The sequence below is a fragment of the Lampetra fluviatilis genome, chromosome 73 (genome assembly GCF_964198595.1).
Source record: "Lampetra fluviatilis chromosome 73, kcLamFluv1.1, whole genome shotgun sequence".
Lineage (NCBI taxonomy): Eukaryota > Metazoa > Chordata > Hyperoartia > Petromyzontiformes > Petromyzontidae > Lampetra > Lampetra fluviatilis.
In genome coordinates this window covers 1,389,680-1,402,690 of record NC_136347.1, presented here as the reverse complement: position 1 = coordinate 1,402,690, position 13,011 = coordinate 1,389,680, and the positions used below count along the sequence as shown (strand labels likewise).

The 13,011-nt window shown below is 58.0% G+C and overlaps 1 protein-coding gene across 1 annotated transcript in view; it reads right to left on the bottom strand.

Moving 5' to 3' along the window:
- The window catches only part of LOC144953289 (transcription initiation factor TFIID subunit 1-like), a 45,005-nt gene that overhangs the window by 17,674 nt on the left and 14,320 nt on the right, over positions 1-13,011 (bottom strand). The window contains 7 exon segments of the mRNA XM_078883860.1: positions 2,091-2,299; positions 2,396-2,557; positions 5,788-5,949; positions 6,274-6,891; positions 8,973-9,210; positions 10,205-10,462; positions 10,965-11,389. Coding sequence (XP_078739986.1) covers positions 2,091-2,299; positions 2,396-2,557; positions 5,788-5,949; positions 6,274-6,891; positions 8,973-9,210; positions 10,205-10,462; positions 10,965-11,389 — 2,072 coding nt within the window.

Below are 13,011 nucleotides of genomic sequence, written 5' to 3'. Positions count from 1 at the left end.
TGTGCTGAGTCTGCGGGTCTCTGTGTGGTGAGTCTGTGGGTCTCTGTGCTGAGTCTGCGGGTCCCTGTGTGGTGAGTCTGTGGGTCTCTGTGTGAGAGTCTGTGAGTCCCTGTGTGGTGAGTCTGTGGGTCTCTGTGTGGTGAGTCTGTGGGTGTCTGTGGTGAGTCTGTGGGTGTCTGTGGTGAGTCTGTGGGTCTCTGTGTGGTGAGTCTGTGGGTCTCTGTGTGGTGAGTTTGTGGGTCTCTGTGTGGTGAGTCTGTGGGTCTCTGTGTGGTGAGTCTGTGGGTCTCTGTGTGGTGAATCTGTGGGTCTCTGTGTGGTGAGTCTGGGTGTTTGTGTGAAGAGTCTATGGGTCTCTGTGTGGTGAATCTGTGGGTCTCTGTGTGGTGAGTCTGGGTGTTTGTGTGATGAGTCTATGGGTCTCTGTGTGGTGAGTCTGTGGGTCTCTGTGTGGTGAGTCTGTGGGTCTCTGTGTAGTGAGTCTGTGGGTCTCTGTGTGCTGAGTCGGTGGGTCTCTGTGTGGTGAGTCTGTGGGTCTCTGTGTGGTGAGTCTGTGGGTCTCTGTGTGAGAGTCTGTGGGTCTCTGTGCTGAGTCTGTGGGTCTCTGTGTGGTGAGTCTGTGGGTCTCTGTGTGGTGAGTCTGTGGGTCTCTGTGTGCTGAGTCAGTGGGTCTCTGTGTGCTGAGTCAGTGGGTCTCTGTGTGGTGAGTCTGTGGGTCTCTGTGTTGAGTCTGTGGGTCCCTGTGTGGTGAGTCTGTGGGTCTCTGTGTGGTGAGTCTGTGGGTCTCTGTGTGGTGAGTCTGTGGGTCTCTGTGTGCTGAGTCAGTGGGTCTCTGTGTGGTGAGTCTGTGGGTCTCTGTGTTGAGTCTGTGGGTCCCTGTGTGGTGAGTCTGTGGGTCTGTGTGGTGAATCTGTGGGTGTCTGTGGTGAGTCTGTGGGTCTCTGTGTGGTGAGTCTGTGGGTCTCTGTGTGGTGAGTCTGTGGGTCTCTGTGTGGTGAGTCTGTGGGTCTCTGTGTGGTGAGTCTGGGTGTTTGTGTGATGAGTCTATGGGTCTCTGTGTGGTGAGTCTGTGGGTCTCTGTGTGGTGAGTCTGTGGGTCTCTGTGTGGTGAGTCTGTGGGTCTCTGTGTGCTGAGTCGGTGGGTCTCTGTGTGCTGAGTCGGTGGGTCTCTGTGTGGTGAGTCTGTGGGTCTCTGTGTGGTGAGTCTGTGGGTCTCTGTGTGAGAGTCTGTGGGTCTCTGTGCTGAGTCTGTGGGTCTCTGTGTGGTGAGTCTGTGGGTCTCTGTGTGGTGAATCTGTGGGTCTCTGTGTGGTGAGTCTGTGGGTCTCTGTGTGAGAGTCTGTGGGTCTCTGTGCTGAGTCTGTGGGTCCCTGTGTGGTGAGTCTGTGGGTCTCTGTGTGGTGAGTCTGTGGGTGTCTGTGGTGAGTCTGTGGGTCTGTGTGGTGAATCTGTGGGTGTCTGTGGTGAGTCTGTGGGTCTCTGTGTGGTGAGTCTGTGGGTCTCTGTGTGGTGAGTCTGTGGGTCTCTGTGTGGTGAGTCTGGGTGTTTGTGTGATGAGTCTATGGGTCTCTGTGTGGTGAGTCTGTGGGTCTCTGTGTGGTGAGTCTGTGGGTCTCTGTGTGGTGAATCTGTGGGTCTCTGTGTGGTGAGTCTGTGGGTCTCTGTGTGCTGAGTCAGTGGGTCTCTGTGTGGTGAGTCTGTGGGTCTCTGTGTTGAGTCTGTGGGTCCCTGTGTGGTGAGTCTGTGGGTCTCTGTGTGGTGAGTCTGTGGGTCTCTGTGTGGTGAGTCTGTGGGTCTCTGTGTGCTGAGTCTGTGGGTCTCTGTGTGGTGAGTCTGTGGGTCTCTGTGTGGTGAGTCTGTGGGTCACTGTGTGGTGAGTCTGTGGGTCACTGTGTGGTGAGTCTGTGGTTCTCTGTGTGCTGAGTCTTTGGGTCTCTAAAACCAAGAGCGGAACCCTGGATCTCAGCGGCTCCGGCACCGCGACCTCTGACCTCTGAGCCCCCCCCCCCCCCACTCCACGATCCTCCACCCCACACCAACAACAACCGCCATTCGCCACTCAGCGGCGGCGACGTCACCACTGTGCCAACCTGCTGTGCTTTAGCCACCCGGCGCTCCGCTCGTTGTTGTGAGCGTCGCTCCTCCGCAACTCCCTCTGTCACCCTCATCACCTGCTGGGCGTCGTCTTTGGAGCTGCCAGCTTTGCCCAGCAGCAGTTTGCTGCGTCTCAGCGGAGGCTCCTTCTTGGACTCCTTGCTGGGGGAGCTGGGCGGAGTGTTCTCACTCTCCTCGGCCAGTTCTGGGGGAGTACCACGGAGGTCACAGGTTAAGTGGAAGGGGGGGGGAGGGGCGGCAGAGAAAGGGGGCGGCACTTGGCACACTGTCACGGACGCACCCAGCGTGATGTTCTCGTCGTTGGGGTCGAGGGTGAGCACGGGAGGCGACGGGATGGAGTCCATGTTCTGGTCGTCCCAGATGATGGAGTCCTCCCAACGGCCGTACACCAGCTCCTCGTTGTCCACGGGGAAGATGGAGTACCACGTCTTGTGCTCCTCCTCTGGTGAGGTCAGAGGTCAGAGGTCACGGTGAGAGGGGTCAGGGTGAGAGGGATCAGGGTGAGAGGGGTCAGGGTGAGAGGGGTCAGGGTGAGAGGGGTCATGGTGAGAGAGGTCACGGTGAGGGATCAGGGTGAGGGGTCACGGTGAGAGGGGTCAGGGTGAGGGAGTCACGGTGAGAGAGGTCACGGTGAGAGGGGTCATGGTGAGAAGGGTCACGGTGAGAGGGGTCACGGTGAGAAGGGTCACGGTGAGAGAGGTCACGGTGAGAAGGGTCACGGTGAGAGAGGTCACGGTGAGGGGTCAGGGTGAGAGGGGTCACGGTGAGAGAGGTCACGGTGATGGATCAGGGTGAGAGAGGTCACCATGAGGGAGGTCACGGTGAGAGAGGTCAGGGTGAGGGGTCAGGGTGAGAGGTCACTGTGAGAGGTCACAGTGAGGGGTCAAGGGTCAGGGTGAGGGGGGGGGTTGGTGGCGGTGGCGAGCTGTCAAACTAAAAAAAACTCCACAATATTTTGATTTGAAGCTTCTGTGACCGCACGAATCCATCGGTAAAGTCGCATAGCTACAAAATATAAATAAATCACGACGTTCCGGGCGCAACACAACAGCAGCAACAGCATCAGCAGCAGCAGCATCAGCAGCAGCAGCATCAGCAGCAGCAGCATCAGCAGCAGCAGCAGCATCAGCAGCAGCAGCAGCAGCAGCGGGCCACGCTTTCCCACCTGGTGACGGACGCTTGTGTAAACGTCGCGATTCATTTTTATCTTACACGCCGTGACTTTACCGAAAGAACCAAAGAGGAGAAACTAAATTTACTGTTGCCAGATGTAGGGGGCCCCCCGCCCCCCCCCCCCCCACTCAGATGCTGCTTTGTAGCTCCCATTCAGAAGCCCTGGCCTGGACATCACCGATGATTAGCAGCTGAACCGAGTTGCTGATATCATCGTCATCGTCGTCGTCGTCATCGTCGCGTGGACATTTTATGTAGCGGCCAAATCCTCTGAACGTGTGGCGACGCCGATTCTGACATGTGGTGGGAAAAACCGGAGGAGGATCCGGAGACGAATCCACGAAGGGACCACCACGGGGAGAGAGACACAGAGAGAGAGAGAGACGCAGACTCCACAGATACAGCAGCAGCAGACTTCGTCAGGGTCGGAGTTGAACCCACGACCTCCTGTATACCAGGCGAGGTAGTCAACATCTCCTAACCACCGCGATAATGATGATAAGAGAGAGAGATGCAGACTCCAAATATACAGCAGCAGCAGGCATCGTCAGGGTCGGAGTCGAACCCACGACCTCCTGTGTACCAGGCGAGGTAGTTAACATCTCCTAGCCACCGTGATGATGATGGGAGACGCAGACTCCAAATATACAGCAGCAGCAGCAAGCATCGTCAGGGTCTGGGATCGAACCCACGACCTCTGGGGAACCAGGCGAGGTCATTAAGGGAGCGAGATGGAACAGATGAAGATTAGTCCACACACGGTGTAGAAGGGAGAAGGAACGGATGGGGACTAGTCCACACAAGGTGTAGAAGGGAGTGAGATGGAACGGATGGGGATTATATTCTTAGGTTTTTTCGGTAAAGTCACGTAGGTAAAAAATAAAAATTAATAAAAGTAAAATAAAAATAAAATAAAAATCACGACGTTTCGGAGGCAACACAAGCTTCCGTCTTCAGGTGGAACCGTCACAGCACGATTGCTGTATCAAGTGAGATAAATTCCAAGAACACAGTATTTCTATATATACTGGTTGAGGGTGGGAGGAGCCAAGGTAGGCCCTGAATATTATTTTTGTGAGGTTTGGTGCGGCTGAAGCACGCTGTTAGGAATGAGCCTTTGTTGTGTAAACTAGGTGCGGATGATGTAAAGGTGCGTGTCAAAGGGACTTAGCCTTTTGTAATGTAGAGATGATGCGGCTGAAATCGCTGCCAGGAAATGAGTCTTTGTTGTGTAGAATGGTTGACTGAGCCTTTTGTTATGTAGAGGTGGTGCGGCTGAAATCGCTGCCAGGAAATGAGTCTGTTGTGTAGAATGGTTGACTGAGCCTATTGTTATGTAGAGGTGGTGCGGCTGAAATCGCTGCCAGGAAATGAGTCTTTGTTGTGTAGAATGGTTGACTGAGCCTTTTGTTATGTAGAGGTGGTGCGGCTGAAATCGCTGCCAGGAAATGAGTCTTTGTTGTGTAGAATGGTTGACTGAGCCTTTTGTTATGTAGAGGTGGTGACGCTGAAATTTCTTCCAGGAAATGAGTCTTTGTTGTGTAGAATGGTTGACTGAGCCCATTATTATGTAGAGGTGGTGCGGCTGAAATCGCTGCCAGGAAATGAGTCTTTGTTGTGTAGAATGGTTGACTGAGCCTAGTGTTATGTAGAGATGATGCGGCTGAAATTGCTGCCAGGAAATGAGTCTTTGTTGTGTAGAATGGTTGACTGAGCCTATTGTTATGTAGAGGTGGTGCGGCTGAAATCGCTGCCAGGAAATTAGTCTTTGTTGTGTAGAATGGTTGACTGAGCCTATTGTTATGTAGAGGTGGTGCGGCTGAAATCGCTGCCAGGAAATGAGTCTTTGTTGTGTAGAATGGTTGACTGAGCCTTTTGTTATGTAGAGGTGGTGCGGCTGAAATCGCTGCCAGGAAATGAGTCTTTGTTGTGTAGAATGGTTGACTGAGCCTTTTGTTATGTAGAGGTGGTGACGCTGAAATTGCTTCCAGGAAATGAGTCTTTGTTGTGTAGAATGGTTGACTGAGCCCATTATTATGTAGAAGTGGTGCGGCTGAAATCGCTGCCAGGAAATGAGTCTTTGTTGTGTAGAATGGTTGACTGAGCCTATTATTATGTAGAGGTGGTGCGGCTGAAATCGCTGCCAGGAAATGAGTCTTTGTTGTGTAGAATGGTTGACTGAGCCTATTGTTATGTAGAGGTGGTGCGGCTGAAATCACTGCCAGGAAATGAGTCTTTGTTGTGTAGAATGGTTGACTGAGCCTATTGTTATGTAGAGATGGTGCGGCTGAAATCGCTGCCAGGAAATGAGTCTTTGTTGTGTAGAATGGTTGACTGAGCCTATTGTTATGTAGAGATGATGCAGCTGAAATCGCTGCCAGGAAATGAGTCTTTGTTGTGTAGAATGGTTGACTGAGCCTATTGTTATGTAGAGTTGTAGAAGGGCGTGAGATGCAACGGATGGAGATTAGTGCACCCGCGGTGTGAGGAGACCCTCACCGGCGCCCTCTGCCGGGGGCTGCTGCTGCTGCTGCCCCGGCTGCTGCTGCTGCTTGTCCTTGCCCATCTTGCCGGCGGCTCCCGGAGCGGTGGGGGGCCCCGGCTTGGGCGGCGTGGGGGGCACGGCGGAGCACGACAGCCAGCTGTTGCTGCGGTTGAGGCCTTGCGCGCAGAGGGGGGGGGGGGGGGGGGGGGCGGGGGGGGGGGGAGAAACACGCGGTCAGGGTGGGGGGCGGCGGTGTTTGTATTTATGCTGCACGAGCTCGACTCCAGCGGCGTCGCCCGGGACGTGGATTCTTGTCTTGGACTAGTACACGGCCTACGCGGAGGGTGGCGGGGGTGTGTGACGTCATCAGGTGCACTGAGTGACATCATCAGGCGCACTGAGTGACGTCACCCCCCCCCCCCTCCCTCACTCCCCCACCCCCCCACCCCCCCCCTTCCCCCCTCACCCCCCCCCCACCCCCCTCCCCCCCAGGGCCTCACCCTGCTGAGCGTTGTAGGCCATGGCGTTCCGCGTGACGCTGGTGGGGAGCCAGCCGGCGTGGCTGACGCGCTGCGACTTGGGTGCGCGGTGCCGGATGTCCTCGCCGTTCCACACGATGTCCTCCTCCCACGGCAGCTGCGCCACCATCAGGAAGTGCTCGTCGGTCGGGAAGGGGACCTCGGCCAGGGGGGTCGGGGGGGGTGCCCCCACCCTCTTCTTGGCGGAGGCCGCCGCCGTTTTACGTTCCTCGTCGCCGGCCGGGGCGACCGCCTCGTCGGCTTTCGCGGCCGCCTCGGCGGGCGAGCAGGTGGACGACGAGGAGGACGACGAGGAGGAGGTGGACGACGAGGAGGAGGACGACGAGGACGACGCCGCCGTCACCGCCGGGGCGACCGCGGCGGTCGTCGCGACGGACGTCGGAGCGACGCCGACGCCAAGGCCCGGCTCGGCGACGACGATGTCGGCGGCGACGACGTCGGTGACATCTTCGTCGTCGTCGTCGTCACGTCCCGTGAGGTGCCTCACGGCCTCGCGGACGCGAGGGTCCGGCTCCGGCAGCGCTGCCACGGCGGCGGCGGCGCTGTCGGAGGAGGCGGCTGAGCAGCCTCCCGGCAACGCTGGAGACGGTCAGACGGACAGGCGACAGGTTCGAGTTGAGACAGATGCAACAACAACAACTACCACCACCGCCATCCGCCACTCATACTCACAACAACAACCACCACCACCATCCGCCACTCCTACTCACAACAACAACAACCACCACCACCATCCGCCACTCATACTCACAACAACAACCACCACCACCGCCATTCGCCACTCATACTCACAACAACAACAACCACCACCACCATCCGCCACTCATACTCACAACAACAACCACCACCACCACCATCCGCCACTCATACTCACAACAACAACAACCACCAGCACCATCCGCCACTCATACTCACAACAACAACAACCACCACCACCATCCGCCACTCATACTCACAACAACAACCACCACCATCCGCCACTCATACTCACAACAACAACCACCACCACCATCCGCCACTCATACTCACAACAACATGAGTTAATGATGACGTCACCCTGCTGCTGCTCTACATAAGAACGGGAGACAGAGGAGAGCCTCCCCATTCTGGCGAATTGCCCGATGATGCTGGATGCAATTACCAGCAAAACGTCGTGCTACTCAAAAATTGTAAATGTTGTGGTTTCACGCTTCAACACACCGGTGGGCTAAAGCAGTGAACTGTTTGTCTTTTGTTAACGTGACACTTTTTTACTGATTGGCCGTGTCGGGTGGTGGAGGGTTACGACACATTTATAAATAACGCGATCTAAACCCAAAAACGTTGATTATGAATAATATTGGTCGTGAAAGCCTACGTGTTAAACTCACAACAACAACTGCCATTCGCCACTAAGTGGTAGTGACGTCACCACGACGCTTGTGCCAGGCCATGTGCACGTTGAGGCCACGTGAAGTGTCGAACGCCCACTGGCAGGAGGTCACGGGACAGACCCAGCAAGTGAATGAGTTGGCCAGCCGATGCCCCAGGGCATGGCCGTGGCCAAGAAGACCCGAAGCTTCGCGTGGAGCGACAGACCAGGTAGCTTCCACACAGCGTTACACAACCGATGAAAAGATATTGCCGCTCGACTGATTCGGAGTGAGACCTCTGCTGTTAAACTGGAGCCGGTCATGAGCACACTACCCAGGTATGGGAAACTCTACACTCTCTCCACTACTGCCCCATCACCGATTGGGAGTTGTGGGGGTGGAGTGTCCGATGGTACAAAATACCCAGGCAGGTGCTTAGTTTTGGTGGGGCTGATGGTAAGGCCCCACCTCTTAGTGGCAAGCTCCAGTTTCAGCAGCAGCGCCTCCAACTCCTCCTCTGAGTGAGCGGCAATCACCAGATCATCGGCATACATAACGTGGTTGACCAATAGGGAGCCATCCCTTGACCGCACCCGGGCATCGATCAGCCTCCCATTGTATCTATACCAGATGGAAATTCCTCCAGTACAGCCATTGAAGGCTTCACGAACTACGTGGTAGAAATAGATGTTAAATAATGTGGGAGCCGGAGGACATCCCTGTCGCACCCCAAGGTGTACAGGGAATGGCTCCGACTCCCGGCCACGTAGTTTTACCCGGGCCCGCTCACCATCATGAAGGTCCTTAATGATCGTGAGCAGAGGGTCAGGGACTCCAAAAGCACAAAGAACAACCCAGAGCCCAGGTCTACTGATGGTATCATAGGCCTTGACCAGGTCAATAAAGCAGAGATGTAGGTCCTGTTGCAATTCCCTACACCTCTGCTGTAGCAGACGAACAGAAAATATGGCATCTGTGCAGCACCATGCCCGGCCGTTTTGTCTCCCCAGTGGCAATGTTTACACACCGCACCAGCTACTCATTTGAGTCCGAGTCGACCTAGGGGAGGCCCAGGACCGGTTCAGATTCTCATAACCGGTATTGGCCGTGAGCGGGAATCGAACTTGGGTCGCCGGGTTGGTGGCGCAGCGTAGCGCTGACCACTGCACTACCGCTCCCCACACACAGACACACACAGACATCCCAGTGGCGAGGAGATGTTGACTACCTCGCCCGGTACACAGGAGGTCGTGGGTTCGCACTAACCACTATACTACCACACATACCACAGCGAGACAGAGATGGTACCTTGGTCACCGCCGGCGGTGGCGGCGCCGTCGGCGGCCCCAGCGGCCCAGGGTCCGTGCGCCCGCAGGCGGAAGCCGTAGTCGAAGCCGAGGCCGTGGGGCGGCACGCCCAGCATGTCGTACCAGAGGCACGCTGGGCCGTAGCGCCACGCGGCCACGCGGGGCTCACTCTGGGGCCCGCCGGGGCCTCGCGAGCCCAGAGCAGAGCCCCCTCCCTCCACCGGGGCGATCATCGTCATCTGCGTGGGGGGGGGGACGTGGGAGAGACACGTGAAGACACGTGGAGACACGGAGAGGCACGTGGAGACACGGAGAGGCTCGGAGACAGACGTGGAGAGAGACAGACGTGGAGAGAGAGAGAGACACGTGTGAAGAGAGAGACGTGGTGAGAGAGACACACGTGGAGAGACACATGGTGAGAGAGAGACACGTGGAGAGAGAGAGACACGTGGTGAGAGAGAGACGTAGTGAGAGAGAGAGACACGTGGTGAGAGAGACACGCGGTGAGAGAGAGACGTAGTGAGAGAGACGCACGTGGAGAGACACATGGTGAGAGAGGGAGAGACACGTGGTGAGAGAGACACGTGGTGAGAGAGACACGTGGTGAGAGAGAGACACGTGGTGAGAGAGAGAGACGTAGTGAGAGACACACGTGGTGAGAGAGACATGGTGAGACACGTGGTGAGAGAGACAGGTGGTGAGAGAGACACGTGGTGAGAGAGACACACGTGGTGAGAGAGACACACGTGGTGAGAGAGACACGGTGAGACACGTGGTGAGAGAGACACGTGGTGAGAGAGACACACGTGGTGAGAGAGAGACACGTAGTGAGAGACACACGTGGTGAGAGAGACACGTGGTGAGAGAGACACACGTGGTGAGAGATGGAGAGACACGTGGTGAGAGAGACACGTGGTGAAAGAGAGAGACACACGTGGTGAGAGAGACACGTGGTGAGTGAGTCACGTGGTGAGAGAGAGAGACACACGTGGTGAGAGAGAGAGACACGTGGTGAGAGAGACACGTGGTGAGTGAGTCACGTGGTGAGAGAGACACACGTGGTGAGAGAGAGAGACGTAGTGAGAGACACACGTGGTGAGAGAGACACGGTGAGACACGTGGTGAGAGAGACACGTGGTGAGAGAGACACGTGGAGAGAGAGAGGGAGAGACATGTGGTGAGAGAGGGAGAGACAGAGAGACACGCGGGGGGGGGGGGGGGCGGTGCGTGCACCTCGTCGTCCGACAGACACTGCTCGGCAGTGGCGGGCGCGGGGTTCTGGTAGAAGGCCCAGCCGGACTTCCCCTCCCCCCCCGCCTCCCCCTCCCCCTCCTCCCCCCCCGCCGCCTTGTCCCCCACGTCATCCTGCGGCTGCTGCTGCTGCTGCGGCTGCTGCGGCTGCTGGTGGCGCTTCTTGCGCTTGCGACGGGCGCTGCGCCACACCGACGGGATGTTGCGTCCGGGGCCAAAGAGGCGCAGGAAGCGCAGCACCTGAGGGGGGCAGACGAGGAGAAGACGCAGAGGAGGAGGGTGAGACACGGAGGAGGACGTGACGTGGAGGAGGAAGTGACGTGGAGGAGGAGGGGACGTGGAGGAGGAGGAGGGGATGTGGAGGAGGAGACACGGAGGAGGGGACACGGAGGAGGAGGGGATGTTGAGGAGGGGACACGGAGGCATGACTTATTTGTCGCGCAATGCGGCACTAACCATTCCGCTACCACATTTCATACAACCAACACCACCACCACCGCCACCTCGACCACCACTGCCACCTTCACCACCACCATAAGCCCCACCACCGTCACCGCCACCACCACCACAACAGCTGTCACCTCCACAACCGCAACCACCACCACCTTCACCACAGCAACGAACATCACCACCACAGCCACCGCAGCCCTCCACCCCCCACCGCCACGATCACCACCGCCACCACCACCACCACCACCACCGCCACCACCACCACCACCACCATCCCACCACCCTCCGTCACCTTTCCCGGGCGAAACTCGGGGAAGAGCTGGGTGACTCCGGGCATGTTCTTGGAGTCGTCCTTCGGGACGAGGCCGGCCAGCGGGAGGGTGAGCGCCTTGTCCTCCCCCGACGACGACGATGATGACGAGGAGGAGATCTCGTCTCCACCACCACCACCACCACCACCACCGCCACCACCACCACCACCACCACCGCCGGTGCCGCCGGCCGTCTCGGCTCCTTCCGAGCCGGACGCGGAGTCGGTGTCGAGGTCGGAGGAGGAGGAGGAGGTGGTGAGGGTGGCGGTGGCGGTGAGGGGGGCGGTGGGGGGGCGAGCGATGATGGACGGCAGGATGAGGCCCCCGGGGATGACGCTGGAGGAGGAGGAGGCCGACTCGGCGGAGGAGGCGCCACCAGCCTCGTTCGCCGCTGACGCCGCTGCTGCTGCCACGTCGGGGTGACGAGGTGGGGGAGGAAGTGGGGGTTAGGGGTGGTGACAGTGATGGGGGTAGTGATGGGGGTAGTGATGGGGGTAGTGATGGGGGTAGTGATGGGGGTAGTGATGGGGGTAGTGATGGGGGTGGTGATGGGGGTGGTGATGGGGGTGGTGATGGGGGTGGTGATGGGGGTGGTGATGGGGGTGGTGATGGGGGTGGTGATGGGGGTGGTGATGGGGGTGGTGATGGGGGTAGTGATGGGGGTAGTGATGGGGGTAGTGATGGGGGTAGTGATGGGGGTAGTGATGGGGGTAGTGATGGGGGTAGTGATGGGGGTAGTGATGGGGGTAGTGATGGGGGTAGTGATGGGGGTAGTGATAGGGGTGGTGATGGGGGTGGTGATGGGGGTGGTGATGGGGGTGGTGATGGGGGTGGTGATGGGGGTAGTGATGGGGGTAGTGATGGGGGTAGTGATGGGGGTAGTGATGGGGGTGGTGATGGGGGTGGTGATGGGGGTGGTGATGGGGGTGGTGATGGGGGTGGTGATGGGGGTGGTGATGGGGGTGGTGATGGGGGTAGTGATGGGGGTGGTGATGGGGGTAATGATGGGGGTAGTGATGGGGGTAGTGATGGGGGTAGTGATGGGGGTAGTGATGGGGGTAGTGATGGGGGTAGTGATGGGGGTAGTGATGGGGGTAGTGATGGGGGTAGTGATGGGGGTAGTGATGGGGGTAGTGATAGGGGTGGTGATGGGGGTGGTGATGGGGGTGGTGATGGGGGTGGTGATGGGGGTGGTGATGGGGGTAGTGATGGGGGTGGTGATGGGGGTGGTGATGGGGGTGGTGATGGGGGTGGTGATGGGGGTGGTGATGGGGGTAATGATGGGGGTAGTGATGGGGGTAGTGATGGGGGTAGTGATGGGGGTAGTGATGGGGGTAGTGATGGGGGTAGTGATGGGGGTGGTGATGGGGGTGGTGATGGGGATGGTGATGGGGGTGGTGATGGGGGTGGTGATGGGGGTAGTGATGGGGGTAGTGATGGGGGTGGTGATGGGGGTGGTGATGGGGGTGGTGATGGGGGTGGTGATGGGGGTGGTGATGGGGGTGGTGATGGGGGTAGTGATAGGGGTAGTGATAGTGATGGGGGTGGTGGTGGGGGTGGTGGTGGGGGTGGTGATGGGGGTGGTGATGGGGGTAGTGATGGGGGTAGTGGTAGTGGTGGTGATGGGGGTGGTGATGGGGGTAGTGATAGTGATGGGGGTGGTGATGGGGGTAGTGATAGGGGGTAGTGATGGGGGTGGTGGTGGGGGTGGTGATGGGGGTGGTGATGGGGGTAGTGATAGTGGTAGTGATAGGGGGTGGTGATGGGGGTGGTGGTGATGGGGGTGGTGATGGGGGTAGTGATAGGGGGTAGTGATGGGGGTGGTGGTGGGGGTGGTGGTGGTGATGGGGGTGGTGATGGGGGTAGTGATAGTGGTAGTGATGGTGATAGTGATGGTGATAGTGATGGGGGTGGTGATAGTGGTAGTGATAGTGATGGGGGTAGTGATAGTGATGGTGATAGTGATGGGGGTGATGATGGGGGTAGTGATGGGGGTAGTGATGGGGGTAGTGATAGTGGTAGCGATAG